The 19,870-nt window shown below is 35.7% G+C and overlaps 1 protein-coding gene across 1 annotated transcript in view; it reads right to left on the reverse strand.

The window, feature by feature from the left end:
• Positions 1 to 80: 80 nt before the first annotated feature.
• LOC149807323 (SCO-spondin-like) overlaps positions 81 to 19,870 on the reverse strand; it is an 89,076-nt gene continuing 69,286 nt past the window's right edge. The window contains exons 18-21 of the mRNA XM_089953944.1: positions 17,047 to 17,223; positions 15,772 to 15,918; positions 14,947 to 15,354; positions 81 to 1,188 (exon numbers count right to left, since the gene is read on the reverse strand). Of these exons, the coding sequence (XP_089810070.1) occupies positions 1,124 to 1,188; positions 14,947 to 15,354; positions 15,772 to 15,918; positions 17,047 to 17,223 (797 nt within the window). The 3' untranslated portion in view covers positions 81 to 1,123. The remainder of the gene's footprint in view (positions 1,189 to 14,946; positions 15,355 to 15,771; positions 15,919 to 17,046; positions 17,224 to 19,870) is intronic.

Genomic DNA, 19,870 nt, shown 5'->3' on the forward strand with positions numbered 1-19,870 from the left:
CAATTAAGAGATGGCAAATCTGAAAACATGTATATGAAACGACAGGGTATTTAATTAAGAAACTACTGACACATTCAGAATTTCATTTTCAGTACTTTAATAATGAACACATATTAGACCTGTCTCTTTAAAATTTATATTATGTTATACAATGCAGTCATTAATAGGAAACTATCATGTACATCCAGATAAGTGACATATTCCTTAACATTCCCTACTGGTTTCAGTGAAATAGCAGTCTTGTACGGCAAAATACAGTGGCCAAGAACAAGGCGTGCATTCCAACTGCAACCTCCCTGCAAAAAACAGAAAATTATGTGTCCAATAACGTAGAATAACTCTTTCACAAATTTAAACCAGTTAATTTAAAAGGATAGGATGCCAAACATAATGCTTTCGAGAAACCGACAGTTATTTTCTTCGTTGGAATTTCACATAAAGAATATAATACAATCCTTTAATTATCTGCTTTTGTCAAAAGGGCATTTACCAATGAAAACTGAATTTCACGTTCCATCCAAGATTAACTGGTCGAAATTCTGAATTACACAAAGAGACAGGTCGGCATTATAGAGAAAATAATGACATGAAATAACAAACGTAGGAAAACTCTAATAGTTACGCAATCGATAAATGTTAAGTGAAGAAAATAATTTTAAACAAATGTCAATGATGTTAAAGGTTTGCTTAGTCAATAAAAATGAGCAAACAGTTTCAATACAATCGTGCTGTATATCACAACGTCCAAGTTCGTTAATCGAATTCAACGTTTTAATCCAGAAGCCACGCATATAAATAATGTCTGTAAATTGTTGTAAAACCATTGATTATTTATAATGTTTTGACTCTTGATCAATACAGAAAAAAATGTTTTTTATTGTTGCTTTCTTTTGGCAAAACAATTGTTCTTTGTTTCAAAGCTTCATAGATTGATGTTTATCAATAGTTATTGTTCATCAATGTTCACAAACTTTGATACAGTTTCAATGCATGGGTAAAAAAGTGCGTGTGTAAATTGCAGTCATCACATGTTTGATTAAACTTTATCATGCTTAATCTATAATAGAAACAATAACAATACCAAGAATCACCAATTTAGAGCTTAACAAAAAGGCGTAGAGTCTTAATCCTTGAAGCCGGCACACTCAACGGGTCCTAGAATATGTGCACCTTCTTCCAGCTCCATACCTGCATAAATGTGATATTTACACCTGTAAATCTGATATGTAGAAACAAATATCGTGTATATAGATAATCCCAAACGGTGAGAAAAATCAAAATAAATGTAAGTAAATCTGTAGAATTATAAGCAATGGTACAACCTGTATATGTACACACGGTTTCAATGTTATCAAACGGATGTACCGTAAAATCGTGTTTTGTTCCAGAAACGGATTTGAATTATCTGCGGCCTTTGTTTCTGACTTTGCTATGGTATTGAATGATTCATAATTTCATTGAATGGAGCAATTTTTTAAAAACATTTTAACAATAAAGCCAATAAGCAAACTCAGTGATTGTTTTTCACCCCGCCTATACCGTATAGTGGCTTGGCGGACACGAAAAGTATCGAAGTTTTATGTCTCTATCTCAAAGTATGTACAAGCGCATACAAGGGGAAGAAACCAATCAGTTACCGTGAGTATGAAAGTAACATCTCAGCTGTGCTACAGAAGAAGCCGTCAGATAGAAAGACCTAAGTGTACAAAAGACACCATCTAATGATTTATAACAAAATCAAGTTGTTCCCTAATAGATATCAGCTCTAAAGATAGAGACCGGAAAACTTTAAATATGAAATCGTAATCTTGGCCTTGAAGATAGTATCCGCATTGTATAGGCAACACACATTTTAGTGATTATACAAAAGTTTTAAAAGTTTCGTCCCTTAATCTCGAACAGTCTAATTTTATTGAAACAAATAGAAGTATGCTGGAAAACTTGGGATATCTAACCATGATCTTGACTTGGAAAATAGTACCTCCAATAATGTTTGAGACAGAACAATAATAATGAAACTTGTAGTGACGATTTATAAATATATATAGTTTTATCCCTTAGGCAGTACATCTAGTCAGGTACATGACATACCGTCAAATAATAATGTACAAGTGTACAAGGTTTCATTCATTAATTTCAAACGGCTTAAAAGATAGAGAGCGGAAAAGAAAGTTTGAATGACCGACGTAAAAGCAAACATTATGCTCGCGGTTTTTCGTGAAAAAGTAGGGCACAATAAAAGATTGAACTTTCATATTTTCTGATGCTCATGAAAGAACGAGATCAAATGAATTGTTTAAATTTGTAATATTATGACAACGATTTTACGGCACATTGTGTTATATGGCCATGCAAGCCAAACAGGAGTGCAGTTGTGCAAGCTCGTGTTAATGCGCAATAAGATTATGCAATCACGCTTTTGGTATGTCATCAAAATTCAACGTCAAAGCCGCTGCAAAACACAGGCCCAGCCGTAAAAATACCAAACTCATTTCCTTCCTTACCTGGTATTCGTTGGTGCACAAGAAAAGAAAATCAGTTTTCAAATGATTAATAAAAACATGAGACAGTATTCGGGATCAGAAAGAAAAACTCAAAAGCTCATTATCGATGACTTTATTAAGGCAAGAAAATACTTACCTGCGACCTTAAATACAAATGCAAAGCGCGCGATACAGACGAACGCGTTAAGTGAAGAAATATGGTGCGGTGAAAAATGTAGGGTTGGGGGATAGCAACATAAATTGAATAAAAGGAAACAATCTTAAAAGACAACATTATTCTGATTGATTTTAAGCACCTACTTGATAATTTTTTAAACTATATTAAAAACTATGTCTAACAACAGCGAGTTTTCAAATACCACAATGATCGCACGTAGCATGTGATCTTTTAAATAGACCAATCAGCATTAGGTTGCAAATATATATACGGTATCAGTATACTGCAAACCAGGCGAGTCAAACCCAATGGTAACGGGTCTATTCCACAATCACGTGCTCGTATGCGATAAATGTCTTCTTCAGTCGTCCTTGTCCGGTTCAGAAGCCGATATATACTTAGGTTTGACCCCAGCACTGAACAGATCCAAGGGTTCGGTAGCCGTCCTCAGTTGCACCACCTTCAGAAAGATTGGGAAAATGTAATCTATTAAGACGTTTTGAATCAGCAATGAAATTAGCCATGAGGGATTTTGACATGATCAAATAGATCATAAATTAACCAACAATAATAGCACGGCTTACATTACTTAAACCGATGCTTTCATTGGTTGTGCTGTCGAAAACGATATTTATGATGAACACATAATATTTTAGGGATCTTTTATTGGAAGAAAATTTCAATATTTATAAATTATAACTCCTGGATATTGCCAAAATCTCTTTAAATTACCATCGTCAATGACCTTAGGAACTGTATGCCGTTATGGAAGGCTTTAACTTTCAAGTAGAAATTCAAAATGAAGTTGAGAAGAATTGTCGGGGAGTAAATTTATGATTTTTGTGTAATGATGAAGGATCTATGGTACTGATGCTGATGACGATGACGATGATAATTATTTAGCAACCTTGCTAAGAAGAATAAATATAGATATAAGCTGTCCCGCTGGTAAAATATTACGAACAAGTCCTGATCTTTGACCAGTATAACCAAAAGGGTGAAGTGTATTGCGACACATAGATTCTCATCATATAAATTATTCTTAATGTATCTATATTTATAAAAATACAAATGTAAATATCGCATAGATAAATTTATTTTAAAAAATTTAAGTAGTAGACAAGAAAATAATTTGAAGTTAAATGAAGTCAGCTAGTATATTGTAACAAATGCAATTCGAAACAAAATATCACCATTTAGATATTTCGCTTTAACATTTATGGGAATAATTCGATGAAAGAATTATGTACTTAGTGGAACATTGACTCAGTGTTTATTCAAACTATTATTTGCAAGTTGTCCAATGAATATGACTATGGGATTCATTCATTACATGATACTTTATGGTCCAACTTCGATTTCTTATAAGACACAATGGTTTGCTTTGCCTCAATGGACACCCATGCTAAATTAAAAATAGAGCACATTAAAAATTCAGCAGCCAGGAACATATGCCAAGCTTAGATATACATCCCAAAATTTATCATTTTAAAATATTTTCTGAACCTAAAGGAAGGAAGCATTCATTCTGATAAATATTTGATGGACTCCACAGTAACCTCGTGTCTGTCATTTCGAGTTTAATACTATCTGCCGAAACTAAATTGATAAATCCATATTATGGCATTCGAAAGTATTTAATGTTTGACCTTTAAAAAGTAGACACTCAAAGTACAGTCCATTTCTACGGATATGCCACCGCAACAATGATCTTCAAGGATCTGCTTTTTTTTATTGGGCTTGCTTCCAAAATATATTTCTTCTGAATTCAACTGCTGTAAGGTTTCTTTTTAAAAGCCATTTTAACATTAAGTACAGTTTATGATGTCCACATAAATTTTCGGATTCAACAAGGAATAAATAGTATTCTTTCTGAATTACTTTTAATTGATCTCGTACAAAGTTATATGCACATATTGCCTACATATTATGTTAATGGTGTTGACACACAAACTTCTGAAACAAACTGAATTTGTTTGAACTTTTCCTCCTTCGACCGTCAGTAATTTCCAAAGATCTTGGTGATTTTATTAAGTTCTTACAGTAATAACCACTGGTTTGATGTATGCGTTGTGAAATAAATTTCTTATATAAGAAATAAAAAACTCTAGTCTTCATTAATCATTGCCATTCTAAAAGTTTCAAAACTAGTTTGTCCATGACACTATCAAACTACAAAAGAGTGAGACGCACAATCCCTTCAGTGAGTTATTGATAGTGACTGGCTCTAGACCCGATAATGTGGTCGATGGTGAAGGGTGTAAATCAATAGGACTGGTCTGATCCAGGGAGGTTACTGTTGATCATTATATTTAATTGGCTCGTGCCTGGAAACAACCCTACCTAGTGTGCATTAGGAAAACAGAAGTAACATAGAAATACCAACAGTCAAATATTGTAACCAGAGTAATCGCCTTTATTGCAGGCCTATCTAATTCATTCCAGTGGCATTCTCGTGAGCTTACCGAGTTTCGGCTGTCTCCCGTCCCTCTCTTCACCCACTGAAATCTCCCACGTACACAAAATATTTAGTGACAAATTTAATTTTGTTTATTTTTGAAACATTTTTGTTCAAGTATAATATTTGTATGGTAATAATGAAATATGATCACGTAACTGAACCCGCGCAATCAGATCAAAACAATGTAATTTCTTATTTCACCCTCTGATCGTGTCGGCAGTGTCAGCTGGCTTCAATATTTGAAGCTTGTCAATGTATATACGTGTAAGCAGAAATAATTCTGTGAGGGTTACAAACATAATCGAGTATAGCTGGATTAATAAAGAGCTTAAATACCTCAGTTAGCATAAAATAATAAATATTACTTTGATTCTCTCTGCAAATTATATTTTGCTTCGGTGTTTACCGTTGTCGATATGGATTAGAGTATATCCTGTGCATAATAACAAGTAATTTAGACAGGTTGTTGTTGTATGGTTTAACGCCATTTTTCAGCACAAGATAGGCTATACAAGGCGGCCAGTATAATTGGTGGAGGAAGAACCCTGGAAAACCCCGGGAAGAACCACCGACCCAAGAGAAGCTACTGGCAGGCTTTCTCACGTACCCACGTTAGCAGAGCCTGAGACTCGAACTCACGCAGACAGAGGTGAGATGGCAGTGATCCAGAACGGTGAGCGCTTTAGACCACTCGGCCACTCGTGGCCCCAATTTAGACAGGATTCAAGATGTTGAATCACTCAATAACTCAAGTGCCATAAAACTGGGTCGGTTTAACTTTGGCGCTTAAGGTTTATCGACATGTCTAAACTCGCATGGCGAGAACACAAAAATTCAATCGACCGAAATATCCCACAAAATTCAGTCATGGTGGGAAACAAAAATCTCATTGGATGCAATCAAGTTCTAAAAGGGACACGAATATGCATTTTGCTATTCCTGTAAAGCTGATTTTTAAGTATGTCATGTTGGAAGAATGGCATCAAGCGTAATGCAGAAGCCCCATCTCATAAAGGCATTTGAATCGATCGCGACAATGCAGTTGCCAATCACTTAAACCCATGTTCACTGAATCTGCATCGAATATAAAGTTATCCATGCCGATACACTATTTGCCAGTTTCATAGCCGAACATAATTTCTCGTTTCTGGTAGCAGATCATTTTTCCGATCTAGTCAAAATAATGTTCCCTGATGGCACAAACGTTACTCACGCAAACGGACAAAATGTACTCATATATCAACTATTTTATTGTATTTAACAAATCATAATCTAAATTTAATAATAATAATAATAATAATAATAATAATAATAATAATTCATTATATTAACTCACTATCGTGAGTGACCATCTGCAAAACGCGACCGACGACCACAATTTTAAGGAAAAAAGATGCATTCGACATTATTATGAACAACCGGATCACACAAACTGATACAAGCACCACTGGCTTGATTTACGTCTTTGAAAACATTAATGCAAACCACACTATGGTACATATTACAATTGTCATTGCAATCAGTAAAGCCCAGGATGAATGAGGTAATTGTCTTCGTCTATAATACTAGTAAGTGATAATCGTTGTCCAGTTTGATTGTCATTATTAAAGAATGGTGATAGTGATGATAATGGTGACAACAAAGGTATATGCTTAAAGTCACAAACGATGTGATGGTATAATGTACAAGTTTATTTCTCATGTGGAAAATGTTAATGACATTAAAACAACATAAGACCCAGACAATACCAGTTTTTATGAGTTCTGACAGACAGGCAGTCATTAATCTGAAACTACCCACTGGCAGGAAACAATTTAAACTTCTTGGTGGACTCAGCAGAATTGCATTAACATTGTCACTTTCCAGTGCAGGAACTGAAAATACATTTTCCATTCTGAGGAAGATTCAGACTGACTCCATAAAATATTTGGATCCAGTAACAGTACATCATCTCCTAAGTGTTAAGACGACAATGACGAGGACTAAGGCGAACATAATCCAGCAATGATCTGGTAAAAGTGCACGTGGTAAGTATAGGTAAAGGATGAATGGCAACAAGTTATTGTGACATGAATGAACTGATGAGATGACGTGCATAGTTTGATATTTAAAAAATGTAAATGTGTTTAATACTTGTAAATTTTGTCCATTTGCCTGCTAAAATACGGGTGGATGAAATTCCTCACTCTTATGAGGTCAACACATGTAAACAAATTTTGGAAATCTCCTGACCTGTCTTTTTTGTCAGATTTATATTGAGAGGGGTGTTTGTCTACCTATGTAACTCTAAAAAAAAAAGAGTAAGGAAGAGACAGGAGTTTGCAAGGGCATGGGTAATCAGATACAAAACTTAGTATTGTATCATGTCCGATAAGAGTGGCCTTGAAGGACTGGTCTGTGTATTTATTGGATTTTTAACGTAGCTTTAACAATTTGAGTATATTTCTTCAATGTGTGCATTGTGGCAGTTTATAGTGATGTTAAGCGCTGAAGTATCATGTCCAACCCAGTCACATTATCCTGACATCAGGCCAGACCAATCCTACACTAACCTCTTAATGCTGAGCGCCAAGCGAGGCAGCTGCTAGTACCATTTTTATGAGTCTTTGGTTTGACTTGGTCAAGGTTGGAACCCGCGACCTCCTGGATCTGAGGCGGACGTTCCAACAACTTTAGGCCACCGGAGTGTTACTTAAAGGACTAGTCATCTTTGCAATGGTATCTTTACAGGATGAAATCAATTTTTAATCTTTTTCAGTTTATCGTAATAATGAAAGTAAAACACCATTCATTGATCTAAGAAACTAGTGTAAATAATGATTCCTTTGTATTTACACTTGTGCTAAAGATTGTAATTCAACATACTTTGGCTGCTTTGTATGATTCTGAATAAATAATGATGATGACGATGATGTTGACGACGACGATTATTATATTTATTATTATTCAGACCATTAGTTACAAATGGTCCTTGGAATATGAATATGACATTAATGATTTGATACTTTATGGTCCATCTTTTATCTTGTTTTAGCTTAATGGTGTGCTTCGATTTAAAAGACACTCCTCGTTTTTCCAATTTTCAGACAACAGCTTACTAACTCAGACCTATGTCTGCTGTTTGCGTACCGTCAATCCATGTTTTGCCCATGTCACAAAATATTGAATACAACACGTGTTTTCCATTTGATTCCTCTCGCTAAATTAAGAAAAGAACTTAATTTCATGGGATAAATGGAGCGTGATTTTTCGTCACTGTGTGCGAGACAAGTGGTCAGCATCCTAAATATTAATATCCGATATGTGAGATATTAATGCAAATTACACATGTGATCATATTTACCAAAACACCATCTGGTTTACAATATTTCATCATATGTCTGCAAAAATATAGCTCCTTGTGCATAATAAATAATGTTCTAAATTTTAGGCAAAGGTAGGTGTAGTTTACAGAATTTACCAGTTGTTGCTACTGGTAGCAATTGGGAAGAATACAATGATTAATGATGGCTCAAATGGTAAACTTTCGGTGACCACAGACCTCTTTTCGTAAAAAGTTTGAATACATCCAATTCGCTTGGAAAATATGAAACATTTTTCATGTAGTTATACTAACCAAAAGTAATAGGAATAAAGAATGAAATTATACAGGACGTTAATTGTACGCTTTAGTAGACAAATACTGAACAGCTAACAATTTCAAGTACTTGGAGGACATCTACTGCCTTACATGATGGCAAAATAATGTTGAACCATAAAAATAAGAAAGTTGAAACTTTCAAAAATATAATCGATCTCTATGGATATGCCACAGCAACGATCGTCTTTAAGGATCATCTTGCTGCTTGGGTTTCTTTCAAAGAGATTTATTTCTGAATTCGATCATCAGTAGGTTGTATTTAAAGCAAACAAAACAGTTTTAAAAGTAAATACACAGTTCATATCCAAAGATTTCCAGATTTGACGACGAAACGTCGTATAATTTCTAGAGTGCTTTGAACTGGTCTCTTGCAGAATTTATTATCACCTTGTGCACATGATATTGACTTCATGTTACTGATATTAGCACAATCTTTTAAGCACATTGATTTGTTTAATCTGCTTCTCCTTCGACCGACAACAATTTTCTTTTAACTTGAGTCTTAATTTATGTCGTATTGTTTTGAAGCATACACTATAAATTAATTTTCTCAAGTGATAAATCATCGAAATTAAAAGGTTTGGTTTTAAAAACACTTTTCTTGTATGCCATGCAATTCGGGATCGGATAAAACGTTGCAGCAACTTATTATCGCTTTCCCATACAAATAATTCTTTCTAATACAAAACTTTTTTAAATGACTAACTTATGAACAAAAAATAATTTCGTAAAACAATCATGCAGTAGCGATATAGAAATGAGATAATGTTAGAAAAGCAAAGAAGAAAGGTAGAAAATAGAATATTTTATATCAAATGTGAGAGATACAGAAAGAGATACAAACATTGCTGCGATCGAACCATTTCGTGATTGTATTATTTTTGTACTGAAAAACCTATCATTGGATTTTGAGCTCTAGTTAACTTTGGATGCCCTCTTAATGATGAATCCAAATTTAAATTAATTAGTTTGTTAAAGTAATCATATTCGTCTTTGATTAGCAAACCTTCTACATGAAAACAAATATTGTCTATTAGTTTTGGCGCCTTCTCCACATAATGGATAGGGGTGTCACTTAGATGTACTGACTTAGGGAGCTGTAATTATTGCTCAACTATGCCTGTGTAATTGAAAAATTTCTATCAGTATGCCTAATGGTTTTGAAAGTATTACAGTCTGGAAATATTGGTCGGGATAGATTATATACACAAACTACTAAATATCCTTCTATTTACAATAAAATTGTGCAGGTTGGTTTTTTTGGCCCCCTTTAAGCTCCCCTAGCGACCTAACATGACGTATATCATCTGAAATGTTTTCCCATAAATTGAGACCGAGTAGTATCAGTGATGTTTATAAGGATCATACCTGAATGAGACTGAATATTTTCAGATCTATTACCGTGAAGGATATCTGATTTTCTTGCTTACATACATGGAATCAATTCATGTAAAAACGTGCAGTAGCATCGTGCATAATCCTATAGAAAGTTAATGGTTTTTGACTGGTTCTCCTTTCTCGCAAACGAATAAAAACTTCATAAACACTATTTTCATGCATGACAAGGTAAACCAGTCATAATGCGGACAGTTTTAAGCTGTACACTTTCTATTTTGATCAAATTGTCCTCACTAGAAGCGTCGAAAACTACACTGGCAAATTCCTATACTAGTCTATCACAAATCAGAAACAATTTTCAAAACGTTGTTTTTCTTGGAAAGCTTAAAATTAAAGGTTCTCAATAATACCAGCTTCTGATTTCTATTTTAGCGCTATCTTCAGTATGTTCGTTCCTGTTAGACTCTTGCTGAATCGTCAAACTGGAAGTGGTTATGAGAATTAATATTGTAAACTTCGCCATCTCAAAATAGATGACGTACTTGAATATTTGCCCTTTCTCAGAACAACATTTCATCCGTTTTGTAGCTTTCGGTGTCATAAGCCACTATTAGTATTATGACCAGTCCAAGTCATGGTTAATCACTTGTTCTATTTCAGCATAAGTATAACACAAACAATATAATGTTGACTCCTCTGCAGAAAGAAGAGTACGTGAACGAATTGCTTCAGTATTATCATTTACATAATAAAAATAATAATGAGTACTTTGTATAGCGCCTAATCTTTAGAAGCTCTAAGCGCTTTACAACATTTGACAACACCTATAAGATATAAAAAAAACATATAATGATATGATTACAAAAACAAACACCATGAAATTAGAAAACATAAAAAACAAACATGCTGAGAATATTTAAGGTAGGAAACATTATTAGGTCTTTAAGTTTATTCTTGCAGTCGAAATAAGTGAGTTTTTAGAGCACGCTTGAATGGTATCGCTGTGTCTTTGTGTCTAAGTTCATTGGGCAATTCATTCCATGTTGCTGGGCCCTGGTATGCAAAAGAACGCTGTCCATATGACTTTATTTTCATAGTGGGAATAATGAGGATACGATTGTCAAAAGAGGAGCGTAAGTAACTTACTGGTGTGTAGACATGGGTGAGGTCAGATACGTATGTTGGACCAGAGTCCGTCAGTGAAACGTAGCACAGAGAACAAATTTTGTTTGATTCTGGATCGAATGGATAGCCAGTGTAGGGTACAGAGCAGCGGGGAGGTGTGCTCTGATCGTGGTACTCTAAGTATGATTCTAGCAGCTGTGTTTTGAACTTTTTGAGGTTTCTGGAGTAGATATTAAGATGAACCAGACAGAATTGAGTTACAATAGTCCAGTCTTGAAATTACTAATGAACACACAAGTGTTTTAGTGGCATCAACTGAAAGATATTTGCGAATGGAGCTGATGCGTCTCAGCTCAAGATATGCAGCCTTGCATATGTTCATGACATGTTGGTGCAATGTGAGAGTACTGTCCAGAGTAACACCTAGGTTTTGTACTGATTGTGTGAATTTAATGTTGGTGTTGCTGATATTTATTGTTTGAGGTAAAGGATGTGAATGAGAAAGTCTTTGTGTTGTGATCAGAATGGCCTCAGTTTTATCATCATTCATCTGCAGCTTGTTACGTGCCATCCATAATTTCACATCAGAAATACACCTCTCTACACCTTGGATGGTAGCATCAACTTCAGTTGGGTGGCTAGATGTGTATATATGGGTGTCATCAGCGTACAATTGGTGAGACACTGGGTAATAATCTATGACACTTGAGAGCGACTGAGTGTTTACAATGAAGAGAACAGGTCCAAGAACAGACCCCTGTGGAACACCACAACATATATCAACTGGGCTGGAGTGTATTCCATTTGCAGACGCAATTTGTGTCCTGTTGACCAAGTAGGACTTGAACCACAGTAAGGTTGTATCATGAATGCCAAATACGTGCTGCAGACGGTGAAGTAATATGTCATGGTCTATTGTGTCAAATTCTGCAGATAAATCAAGGAGGGTGAGGAATATAATCTGTCCGCTATCCAAAGCAGAGAGAATGTCATTAACTACTTTCAGTACTATGGCAAGGGCGATATGCAGCTTGTACATTGCTAAAAGACTGTTTGAATTCAGATGAGATACAAGCTGGGATAGAACAACCTTTTCTAAGATTTTTTTTTATATGAATGAGAGATTAGAAACTGGGCGGTAGTTCTTTAAATCGTTATGGTCTAGTGTTGGTTTTTTCAGCAGAGGCTTTACAATGGCAGTTTTGAAAAATGATGGGAGAGAGGTCTTAATAACATCAGTCAGTGAAGGCAATACTGGATCTAAGCACTCAAGCAGCAGTGATGTTGGAATTGGATCAAGTTCACATGACTGATGCACTCTTCATCAGGATTGTACGTACGAAATCCATAGAGACCTGTTCAAATGCTGCTAATGATTGCCGTTCAAATTCTGTATCCCAACTGTATGGTGACGTCGAGTCAATTGAAATTGTGGTGTCAAGCTTATCTCTAATGGTTTGTACTTTGTCACGGAAGAAATTTGCAAACATGTCCGGAAGGTCGCCTGGAGAGAAGGTAGTTGGAAGTGGTGTAGATTTGTTCATTGACATTAGCTTGTTAGTAATCTCGAAGAGCTCTTTGCAGCTGGAACTTTCCATGATCATAGTAGTGTAGTGGGCTGATTTCGCTGCATGGGTTATATTTGTGACATTCTTCTTAGCGGCTTCATAGATTTGCTCATGAATAGTGAGTCTGATGGAAAGCCAAAGCCTCTCAGCTGTACGGCAGTCTCTTATAGCAGTGCAAAGCTGGTCCCTAACACTGCTATACCATGGAGAACACTTTTGAATTGATACTCTGCACTTGGTAGCTGGGGCATGTTTGTCGAGCAATGAACGCAGGCAGTTATCGAGTTGTTCTGCTGTAGGAGGTAAGCAAGTTGTTAGGTTTGCTTGGATGTCATGCATTAGTTTGGTTCTATTTGTCATACGGAGGTTTCTCTTAGTAGCAGATAAAGGTGGAGGGTTAGGGACTGATACGTCAAGATGGCATATAATGCAGAGGTGATCTGATGCAAGTTCATGGGATACCAGTGAGGACCGTAGAATGTTATCATCAGGTCTGTGAAGAATCCAGTCTAAAATGTGACCATGTTTATGGGTGGGTTGGTTAACTGACTGTTTGAGGTTGAAAACATTAATAGAATCTCTGAGTTTTTATGTGTTTGGGTTTCCGAGACAATCAAAGTGAAAGTTGAAATCTCCAAGAATGATCAGGTTGCCACCTATCGAATTTCCATACTCCAGGAGATTCGGAAACTGCTCCAAAAAGAGAGATTCAGTCAGCTTGTTTTTTTCTACTAGGAGGAGGACGGTATAGGCAGAAAAAATGGACTGACCTTTGCTCCAGTGTGAGTGTGGTTTGGACTAGTTCAAACGATGTGTGGTCGAAATTGAATGTTATGGTGTGGTTAAGACGTTTGATCATGGAGTTCTTTGTGATGACAGTAATTCCACCTGCGCGAGAGTCACGGGGGAACGAATTGATGGAGTAACCAGTGGGTGTTAGATCCGCACACTTGGGCTCATCGCCTGATGTTTTTAGCCATGTTTCTGTCAGGAAAAAGACATCAATATTGTGGTCGTTGATAAAATTAACTATTTCTGTGCGCTTTTCCGTTGGTCCTACTGATTGGGCATTGAATAATGCAATACGCAGAAGTATCTCTTGGATAGTTGACACAAAGGTTGACGAATTAATAGGGATTTGAATTAGGTTATCTAAATTAACGGTCGAATTTTTAAATTGTTGAGCCTGAAAGAGCATAAGGGAGAAAACTGGAATTCTTCTTCCTGTTCAACGCCGGCCAGCTTTAAAACAACGTTTCTTTTTTCGCTTCTGTTTACATTTAGGTAATGATGAATGTAGTCCCAGTTCGTTTAGTCTAGAGCACAATGTAGTGTGGAGAGCCAAGGAATGGTCATTTAAAGCGCTTAATGAGGGTCCATCATAGCATAAACGGGTTGGCTGGTGAGCATCACATGATGGCGGTTTGTTCAAAAATAAAGGAAGTTGTAGCAGTGGAGCAAGACAGCTGAGAAAAAGTCTAATTGTTCTCGTTTCCTAAACAAGGAGATGAAGAAACACATACGAACTGAACAGCCAATGCATAATGAATACAATAACGGAGACGAAGACAGGCAACAAACACAAATATTATGAAAACGGCACAAAAAAACGGAACAGATGCTTCAAGCCGGTTAAGCGATAGCGGCCATCTTGAATTCATATCGTAAATAACGAATAGCAGTCTAAACTTCTGTACTATTTGTTGTTTTATGTCAAAGTCTAAAAGTAATATCTTGGCATGTTCAGCGTTTAATGATATGCCAGGTTATTTTTATTAATAATATAATTTTTCATTTTTTTAGAATATCGTATTAAGGAAAATGAAAATCAATGCTCTTTATCTAGGAAGGTGTTGTAAATTGTAATTGATCTATAGTTACACTTGTGTTAAAAATGTATTTGATGTCAATTAACTTATTTACTATACAAACGGTATTATTATCACCACTCTCAGATAAGTGTGGTCTTTTTAGACGCGCAATGTCATCACTTTTACCCATGAAAACGTATTTTACCGTGCCAAAAATATGGTACAATAAATTAATTAACCAAAAACGGATAAACACTTATGATTCGAAAGAAATTCCCAAACATCCGCGTATTAAGCAGCTGAAAATTAAAATTTTAAAAAACAAAAACAACAATAACTTACCGGTATCACCCGCATAAAATGAGTGCATGGGGAGCTCAGACTTATCGGTAATAAAGCCATCGTCAAACCGCCACACGTAATCGTTGTTGTCACAATTACATCGCTTGGTTTCATTTGCGCACGAGTTGGTCATACCGCAAGCGCATTTACCGCTTCCTGGTTCTGCACCGCCAAAATAATTCGCAACTCCCTCGGTGCGATTTTTCCAGAAGGTAGTAAGCACTTCTTCATTATTAGGATTATGAATGACTGCAGCGAAACATTCCCATTTCATGTACTGCATACACTCAGCGGATGAATCGACTACTTTTATTGCGGCCGCCCAACCAATGTCGTATGTTAGTAAGATCTGGTATTCTCCGGCCCCTTCATAGCCTTTGACCTGGATCCGATCTTCTGAGTCGTGATCTGCAAATACAACAGACCTCACATTAAACATAGTAAGGTGCATGAAACAAAATGCCCTAGTGGGTTTGATATTGCTTGATATGACTTGCAAATTCGTAGACTATTTCACTAAGCAGGTTTACGAAGCACTGTAAGAACACAACCCTATGTAGCTCTTTCCTAATAATGTTTTTAAACATTATTAACGCGTTGGGGGGAGGGGGCCTGTGAGCGCGGGGGGGCCACATCGGTCCAATCGGCCTAAGGCCTGCCCTACGTCTATTCACCAGTCTTGTACAAGTCTATTCACAAATGACGTATAAGCCAATTCACCAGTCTCGTATAGGCATATTCACCAATCTCGTACAAGTCTATTCACTAGTCACGAATAAGCCTGACTGCCTATGTAGAAAGACATGTTATAGAGTACATACTCACGGAGGACAGTGATAGCTTTTCCTGGTTTAGAGTCAAAGTCGCACTCTACTTGTACTGGAAAGAAGTACAAGCCAGGTCCATCGGGATCAATGTCAGCCATGCAGCTCTGGGACAAGCCTTTTGCTGCCCAATCGGAACAATGGATTGCTTTGAAAAGATAGATAAACATATTATTTTTTAGCTCTTCGTTTATATGCCTGCTTACCCACTTATATATGTTTACATACATACATACATGTATACATACATACACACCATAATAAACATACATATATACATAAATACGTACGTACATACAGACAGGTGGGCAGACATGCATGCATGATTGCATACATACATACAGACATTAATACATACATACATAAATACATACATGCCTACATACATACATACATACATACATACATACATACTTACATACATACATACATACATACATACATACATACATACATGTATACATACATACATACACACCATACTCAACATACATATATACATAAATACGTACGTACATACAAACAGGTGGGCAGACATGCATGCATGATTGCATACATACATAGATACATACATACATACATACAATGTTTTCCCATGAGATAAGTAAACTATTCATTCGCTGTCATTTTCTCATATTGCTTCTAGATGTTATGAAATCAATTATTTGCTTTACTAATTTCTTAAAGAAACTTGTGTTGGGATTTCCAACAAAAGTTTTATTCTTAATGTCACTTTACTAATTACTAAATATATTTAGCGAGAATCTTGCATTTTTGTCTAAATAAATTTAAAACTATGAATTATTTCCTTTTCTACAAACTCATTAAGTTTCCTCTTGTAAAACTCTTTTCCTTGATGAAGCTGTATGTTGTCAGGCTTTCTAGCTTGACAGATTTGTCTCAAAGCACCGGGTATGTCATTTCGGGTCGTTTTGTGTTTACTTTCTTTGAAAAGTTTTTGAGAAACAACAAATATGTTACTGTCAAGATGCATTCTTATCAATCGTTGTAATTTCATCCATGTCAACACTGTATAATTGTCCCTTCTGCAGGGAAATCTTTTTCTTGTTTGCTTGTGTAGTATTTTTTCAATTCAGCATATTTTTATTTTAATGTTTTTTTCTTCTTCTGATTTAAATGGTTCTCACACTTTGTTGTTATTTGTGTAAGCAATTCGACCATCAGGATCATAGTGAAGATGTATCAAGTACTGTTCCTCTTTACGTCCTTATTACAGTAATATTTTTAAATATGTCCATTTAAAGACACCACTTACCGAGGGGTCTACATGAAAATGTATGACAGCTTGCAATCTCGGAGCTATTTCCAATGCAGTCAGTTGTCAGATTACCATATGACTGCATGTCACAGATTCTTGATCGGTCACGCAGGCCCCCTCCACATGTAAGAGAACATAAAGACCAAGGACTCCATGGCGACCAATCTCCAGGGACTGCAAGAATATATATATATATATGTATATATATATATACTTTTTTCAATTGCATATTATGTTGCATTAACAAAAATGAGAATTAAAGTTAACTGCTTTCTTAAAGATTATGAAAATTAATAATTTGTAATAATGATGATAATTTTTATTTGCATTTAGCATGTATAAATATTAAATCAGTACTAAATAATGTATGTGTAACAATACGACGATATTATATATATATATATATGAATTGTTAAGTTTATTTCCATGTCAAAACTGATAAGTTATACTTCAGTCGATGGACTTTGTTGCGATCTCATATAGAACAATGAATTATTACCAATAATAATTTTGAATGTATCTATTAAAAAACGCATATAAATTAATAATTCGATATCATTAACACACAAGCGTGATCAAGAAATGACAGTACATGGTAAAGCGTGAAAGAAATCCAGATACAAGAAATCACGCAAGAATGAACAAATAGAAATGAAACAACTAAAACACAACCAAGACACTCTAATGCCAGTACTTACATAATACAACGCAAATATGTAGAATCTAACAAGACAAGAGAATGTCCAATACAGGCAGATGGAACTAATGCGACAAACATGCACATATATAATATCTAGTACCAGATGTATAAAAAAAAAAATGATGGAAACAAATACAGATCCAATACGGGTATTGGAAATGAACATCAGCCTAAGGAAATACATAAGTTCTGAAGAAAAGAAGTGTTATCAATTGCATTACAAAAATAACAAAGTATAAATCTGTAGTAAAATACATAATTTGACAAAAGAATAATGTTTGTTCGATGTACATAAAATTCTATCATCAACCTGTTTTGGTCCTGTTTTTATCACACAGAAAAAAATATTTTGATCTTCACAACAAATACATGTTGTCATCAACAGTAACGTTCATAAAGAAGTAATAAGACGCCAGCATGAAACTGCATAGCCAATGGGCGAGCGAGATGTTCGTGTGTAGATGGTCAAAAACACAACCCTTTGTGGTTTATTCGCAGGGACCCTGGAAGGCCGTGTGGTCAATACACGCGCCTTTACCTATCACTGCCATCTCAACTCTGTCCGCGTGGGTTAGAGTCTAGGGCTCAAATATTAGTATATGAGGAAGCTTGCCAGCAGCCTCCCATGAGTCTGTGGGTTTTATCAGGGTTTCTCCGGGTGCTTCCTCTACCATTTAAACTGGCCGCCAACCACCAAGTATAGCCTATCATGCGCTGCAAATGGTGATAAACCCACAACAACAACAGCATCAACACGATATCTTTTGAACTCATGTTTTGAGAAAGTGTTTACATCATAGAGATTATAACGCCATAATGTACATGACGTCAAGGATACGCCAATCTTAGAATATGCACACCTGATTATCTCAGACGGAACGGAACAAGACTATAGTATTCTCATACCATCCCGTTTGTTTGTATCCCCCCCACCACCGATTTTAAAAACAAAAGGCATCAAGGATATAAACAATACACAAAGCTTATCAGTTTCATTCATTGATTTATAATTTCTGATTGTCGCCAGGGGGTCACAAACAATGTCAATGTGTTGGCCTTTCGATCCAAATGGGAGTTTCTTTAGCAATACGGTCTCCATTGTTTGCTTGGGACAGTCTGTATTTTCAAGCAACATATGTGATGTTGTCCACTGTTTTAAAAAATCTCAATAATTCCATAAGAGATGCATGGCATGGATCTGCTTGAACACATGTATACAAGAGTTCCTCCTATTTGTTTGTTCAATTTGTTTAAGAAATAGTATAACCAGACATTGCAGATATTGGACGCAGACGACATAGTTTTTGCTGAAATAAACCATTATAAAAACTCGAAATGAACAGCGAGCACTCTTACTTCTTGTTTACATCAGGAGCTTCCATTTGCGTTGAAATTAACAGTGTTAGGGACCCCATGGCGACAATCAGATTGGAAATTATAAATAAATTAAAGGAAAAAAAGTTGTGTGCATTTTTTTTTATATCCTTGATGTTTTACGTTTTTAAAATCGGTTGGAAGGTACAACAAAAAGGATTTTGATTTGTTCCTGTGCGTTTGCTAGGCTTTTCCCTTTCTATCTAAGGATCAGTACATGGCGTATGGTAATATTATGACGTCACAATGAACTCATTTTTGCATGCATGCAGTCAAGGCATGGTAACATAGATAAGTAACAGACGTTATGGCTCTAATGTACGGCTGGCTCAATATAGTCAGTCTGTGGATCGAAGCCAAATTTGTTTTAATTTGCACATTATAATCTAAAGTATATCGTGCATTCCTAATAATGGCACAGCGGCATAGTTCACAAACCTCGAAACTTCACTACAGCAAGAAAAGTAGGTCAATGTAATCTAATTTATCCATGATGATAAATATTCATCATGATTAGTTACTTTTATGATTATACATGTAGCTGCGTCAGAGAAACTGAACTAAATAAAAAAAATTAATGTAATCGATGGATCGTGAGAAGGTCCCTGCGAATCAATGGATCGTGAGAAGGTCCGTGCGACTTCGTTTTGCCTGTGATGATCCAGACCTTCAAGATCAATACAACGATCAACTCTCATGATCTTACATACAACAGTTCTAGAGAAGTGTGCTAAATGCAAAAACGTA

This window comes from Sinohyriopsis cumingii, chromosome 1, assembly GCF_028554795.1.
Source record: "Sinohyriopsis cumingii isolate HCF-2022 chromosome 1, ASM2855479v2, whole genome shotgun sequence".
Classification (NCBI taxonomy): Eukaryota; Metazoa; Mollusca; class Bivalvia; order Unionida; family Unionidae; genus Sinohyriopsis; species Sinohyriopsis cumingii.